At 35.1% G+C, this 6,122-nt stretch overlaps 1 protein-coding gene across 1 annotated transcript; it reads left to right on the forward strand.

The window, feature by feature from the left end:
• Window positions 1-989: 989 nt before the first annotated feature.
• On the forward strand, window positions 990-2,519 carry LOC135955215 (carboxypeptidase B1). The gene is made up of 3 exons (XM_065505543.1): window positions 990-1,159; window positions 1,216-2,100; window positions 2,168-2,519. The coding sequence occupies exons 1-3, from the start codon at window positions 1,089-1,091 to the stop codon at window positions 2,463-2,465; spliced, it is 1,254 nt and encodes a 417-aa protein (XP_065361615.1). The 5' UTR covers window positions 990-1,088; the 3' UTR covers window positions 2,466-2,519.
• Window positions 2,520-6,122: the final 3,603 nt, after the last annotated feature.

Raw genomic sequence — 6,122 nt, forward strand, 5'->3', positions numbered from 1 at the left:
AAAACTAAATAGCAAGTCGGAACGGGTTGCAATCATGATAGAAAGACAAAATTTCATATTTAACTATAGTTTTATATATATGTATATAAAATAGAGGGTATGCGTTCCAAAATTCAAAATAAAAAAATTTATGACACTACTGTAGCTATTTGTTTGTTAGGTATATTTTACAAAACTTTACCGAGCATTTTTTTTTAATATTTTGTTGGGATAATAATTTATATCGTCACCTTAAATGTAAACTACACAAAAATTCAAAATCGAGTTTTTGATTCATTATGATTCTTTTTATTAAAATACATGCTCACACATGCCCCTGCCATCAAAAATAACAACTTTATTTAAGAAATTCTGTTGGGGCAACGTTCCAAGCTCTTCGCTCAGTTTCCAGTTTACAAACCGAATAAACACACTTTTAATATTATTTAAACACGTTTGTTATCCACTGTACAAATGATCAATATACATACTTCAATATCAATATATCTGTCAGATACAAATGTTTAGAGACTGATAAGATTTTGTACGTCTCAAACAAAAATTGATTATTAAAAAGTCAGTCAATGTAAATGCATGGGAAAGGAATGAAACTAAATGATGAAATACGGAATGGAAGAACTTACATTTTTAGAAACAAATAAAGATCAATATTGTTATGTTTCAAATTAAAAAGAAACAAAACGTAAGTACATATTATGAATTAAATGATTACAGGGCAAAATGTAAATAATAAGTACTTCTAAAATATTGAAACTAAAAATAACAAATTTCCTAACAAGATCATAAATTTGCTGGTTTTTAGATTGACCAGTAGCGATAAATTAATATAATTGATAAAAATACAAACAAAAATTAAAGCTAAATGCGAGTATAGATACAAAAAAACTGTGATTTGTTATTGAAATGAAATAAATTCAACAATTTTTCAAAAACAAAACAAAAGTAACACACAGAGATAAGAATTTTTTTTTAACTAACGGTTGGAAAATACTACTTACACTCAGTATAAAAAGCTGAAAACATTGGAAAATTAAATAAGACGACTGGAGACAGTCTAAGGGAAAACTATTCTAAACAATTTAAGCAAAATGTTCATTAAAATTGCCTTAAGCGTGCTGTTGTGCAGCATTGCTTTGGCCGCTGCCGATACCTATGAGGGGTAAGTTCAAGGATTGAAGATTAATAAGGAGTTTTAAATATTATTTTATTTTTTAGTTACAAGATCTACGATATCAATGCCAAGAATGCTTTCGAAAAGGAAGTACTCTATCAATTGTCTAGCAATACTGAATATGATTTCTTTGCCTTGCCAAAGACTTTGGGTGAAGCAGCCCGTGTCATGGTACAACCAGAAGATCAAGTTGAATTTGAAAATACTTTAAACAAATTCACCATTGACTTTACTGTGGTTGATGAAAATGTTGGCCAAACTGCCGATTTGGAACGTGCCCAAAATAGTTTCTTGCGCACCGTTTTGGATACTTCCTCACGCGTTAGTTTCGCCAGTTTCCAACGTTATGATGACATTCTTAGATACTTGGATGAATTGGCTCAAAGCTATCCCAGCCGTGTTACCGTCAAGACTATTGGCAAAACCTATGAACAACGTGATTTGAAAGCCATAACCATTAGCAATGGTGACGGCAAGAGCAACAAAAAGGTTATTCTCCTCGATGCTGGTATTCATGCTCGTGAATGGATTGCTCCTGCTGGTGCCTTGTATGTTATTCATCAATTGGTTGAGAACTTCTCGGCCAACAGCAATTTGTTAAAGGATTACGATTGGGTTATTGTACCTGTAGCCAATCCTGATGGTTATGAATATACTCACACCAACTCTCGTATGTGGCGTAAGACCCGCAAGCCAGCCAGCACTAATTGTTATGGTACTGATGGCAACCGCAACTTTGATTTCCATTGGGGTGAGGTTGGTGCCTCCAGTCTTTCCTGCTCGGATACTTTCAAGGGTCCAACTGCTTTCTCTGAGTCCGAAACTAAAGTTCTACGTGATTTGATGCGTTCTTTGACCGGTCGTGCTAAGATGTACTTGACTTTGCACTCTTATGGCAACTACTTGTTGTATCCTTGGGGTTATACTTCGTAAGTAAATCTTAATTTTTCATTGCTTAATCTGAAATAATTTGTTTTTTCATTCCTATTACTATAGAGCTCTTCCCGACACCTGGAAGGATATTGATGAGGTTGCCCAAGCTGGTGCTGCTGCTATTAAATCAGCCACTGGCACCAAATACACTGTTGGTTCTTCCACCAATGTTTTGTATGCTGCTGCTGGAGGTAGTGATGACTATGCCTTTGCTGTTGCCAAAATTCCAGTGGCCATTACCATGGAATTACCTGCTGGCGGCAGTGGTTTTGATCCTAAACCAGCACAAATTGAACCTTTCGTTTCGGAAACTTGGATTGGCATTAAGGCTATGGCTGAGAAAATTATTTCCAAATATTAAATTTTGTATAAACTTATTGGAATGAATAAAACTGAGATTATTTAATTAACGAAAACTAAAAAGATTTTGTAGCTTTTTAATGTGAAAAATTGTGAGTTCTACAGCCAAAGACCAGTTTATAATAAGGTCTGTTCCAACACAGATCAGATTTGTCAATTTCTGTAGTCAGAATTAATCAGAAAGACGACAATATACATTGAAATGTATGCATTCTTCTGCTACCAAAAATCAGCAAATCCATTCATAAATGAAACAATCGAATTCTTAACAATCTTTATAGAATCAAACAAATCGACCCATAAATAGATTTCGGGTAAACACAAAATCAACGCATTTTTTCCCAAAAAAAAAACAAGGTGGGAAACCGATTTGTGTGCTAATGTTAAAACACTTTGGTGAACGGGAAGTTACGAAAGTTTTGAGGATCAATCGTACAAGCCAATCACTTAACTCTCAAAGCTCTTCTCATCCTCCTTCTGACATGTCTACTACCAGCAACTCGTCACCAACATGGATTCCAGAGGATGAAAAACACCACTACAGTATTATCCGCTATAGCCAGTCGGATCTCACAGATAGGCCTTATGAGAGGAGTATCCTGCTGGCACTTGAACTGTCGGTTCCTTGATGCTCCTCCATGACATCCTGCAGTCTACAATGCATAACAACTCGAACAGACGGTTTGTGAATTAACTTAATGGCCGTTTGTTTATAGAATTTAGTAAGAATTGCTCACATCTCCCCAGATTTTAACAACAATGCATAACAACTCGAACAGACGGTTTGTGAATTAACTTAATGGCCGTTTGTTTATAGAATTTAGTAAGAATTGCTCACATCTCCCCAGATTTTAACAAGGAGTACATCAGGGAGGAATCCTGTCCTCACTCCTGTTTAATTCTAATTCCCTGTGCACCCACAAGGTGTGAAGGTTATCAAATCTTCGAACGGTCAACAAAATCCACAATTTCTTTAATGCACATAATCTGCATTTTTACCCACAAAGCCATCTTCAGTATTTTTCACCACTTGGATGAGAAAATGTCATCGTATTCCTATAGTGAACCTCTTCAGTACACACCACAGCAAAACGCTTGTGGTATAGATAAAGAAGCCTTGCTACACGAAACGAATGATCGGTTAAACTGAAACTGGTAGGACGACTGTCTTCTAATAACCTTCGAACACCATCTTCACGAGGAAACAAATGTTCTACCAGTCAAGGAACCCAAGATTAAAATGTTCCTGAGGAATAGAAAGTATCAGCCAAAATTTTACATCATGCAGTTGAAGGCTAGCCCAAGACATGTCAGACAGGACCTACGTATGTACGAAGAGAGCGTACTGAGGTATGAGCAGGATCCATTTGATCGTATTACGAGCTTCTGCTTTGAAAGACGTTCATAGTGAAGCCATCAATACCGAGCTTGCAGAAGCAGGAAAGATTCTGCCACGTGACAATGAGTAATTGTGGGAAATATGAAGTCTGGATTGAGCAACAGACTTAATGCATTCTACTTAGGCATAGACCGGATCGTCCAAAACTTATGCGCAGCATGTGTTCAGGGCCCTGATAATACCTCCCATATATTTAACTGTCCAGCCAACCTACTTCACTACGCGCAGTGCACAATTCTTTAGACTTGACTTCCATTCCTTAGAATCGTTCATGCTGTTACAACAACAATATATTCGGTAATGGAATTTTTAGATTAATGGTAATTTCGTTGGACGTTAATATTGGGTGTATGACTTAAAAATGTCGTATTTTTTTAAATTTTTAGCTTTTATTTTGAAACATTTGTACAATATAAATTTATTCAAAGTATTGGCCATTGTTAGCTATGACCTTTTCCCATTTTTCTGGCAACATATGGATTCCGAGCCAAAAGAACTGCTCATATTTTGAGGCTAAGTACGAATCATGCCAATTTCGGATACTCCTTCACTTTGGAAGCATATCCCAGAGAGATCGTTCTGTATCGATCGAAACAAATAGTAGTCGGATGGTGCACGTTCTGGACTATATAGCGGTTGAGGAATAACCTCCCATCACTTCATTCTAAATACTTTTTAACAGGTATTGCAACGTGTGGTCGAGCGTTGTTACGATGGAATATTACGGTTTCATGTCTGGCCACATATACGTTTTTCTCCCAATGCTCGCTTCAAACGAATCAGTTGTGTTCGATACTGGTTCCTTGTTATGTTCTGATCAGATTTCAGAAGCTCCCTCCAAATACAGAGTATTACCTTAGCGCCATGGATATTTGGCTTTGGTATCAATTCGGCTGGTTGTCCGGGCTTCACATATGATATCTTACGCTTCGGGTTATCGTAATGAATCCAGTTTTCATCGCAAGTAATGATTCGGTGCAAAACTGGCTTTCTTTTATAAGAATCTAGCATTATTTCGGTCATGCAAAATCGTCTATCAAGGTCTCTCGGCATCAATTCGTATGGTACCCAATTTCCCTGCTTTTGGATGAATCCTGCTGCTACTCGCAAACATTTTGAAATTGCTGCTGAAATAGGTACCAATGATTTTACAAGCTCATGTTAAGTGAGTGCAGCAGCAGTGTTCTTCAGCTGCACATTTTTCAAATTAAAGAAACAAAGCAAAACTTCCCGCATATGACGCTTGTTGATACAAAATTCAAAATTTTCGAAATAAAAAAAAAAACTTTGTTGTTTACACAATAATGTTCAATAACTAAGTGAGAATAAATGACAGATATGTACCCTTCAAAATGACATATAAGTTATTAAAAACAAAAACCTCGTTTAAAAGATATAACTAATCTCGAACCAGTTATGCTTTTTATGTCCGTAATTTCAACAAATAAATATATGGGGGATTTCATATCAAGTGAACCAACTTCTGAAATCGATGTCTTCCGTTCTATTGGATAGTAATTCAGACACAAAGATCGGTCGAGAACTCTCTGAGTTAGAGTGGTCAAAATTTGACATTTTGGCCAAGGTGTTTTTTCTCATCCATGTAACTTATTACCTATTTTAGATAGCTATTTCTTCAATCTTTCGAAAAAATAAATAAAAATAAAAAATTATTTTCATATTATTTTCAGAAATCAAAAACATTGTTGACTTTTTTTTCAAAATGGAGCCCTTTTTATTTTTTTTTATAAAAGATAGCTTAAATAATTTCCTTAAAGACATTTTTGATCGCTTAGTGGGATGCGAGTGGGATATCTATCAATATAAATATTTTGTAACTCAAACGTTTTTTTTTTTTTTTTGCAAATTCTAACTTTTTCAAAATGGTATTTTTTTTTGCTCAAAAGAAAGCTTATGTTCATTCCTTTAAGAGGTTCCTTTGAGACATACAATTTCTGACTTTTTTTTTGCAAAATTAAACTTGTTTCCAAAATGGGATCTTTTTTAAAATTTTTTTTTTTACTAAAAAGAAAGCTTAGGTGTTTTCCTTTAAGACCTATTTGATCGCTTAGTGGGATCCGAATGGGTTATATATCAAAATAAATATTTTGTAACTCAAGACATATAATTTTTGACTTTTTTTTTCGCAAAATCGAAATTTTTATCCAAAATGGGCTCATTTTTAAAAATTTTTTTCTCAAAAGAAAGCTTAGAACTTTCCTTGAAAATCTTTTTAGTCGCTTAGTGGGATGCGAGCCC

Source organism: Calliphora vicina, chromosome 3 (genome assembly GCF_958450345.1).
Source record: "Calliphora vicina chromosome 3, idCalVici1.1, whole genome shotgun sequence".
Taxonomy (NCBI): Eukaryota; Metazoa; Arthropoda; class Insecta; order Diptera; family Calliphoridae; genus Calliphora; species Calliphora vicina.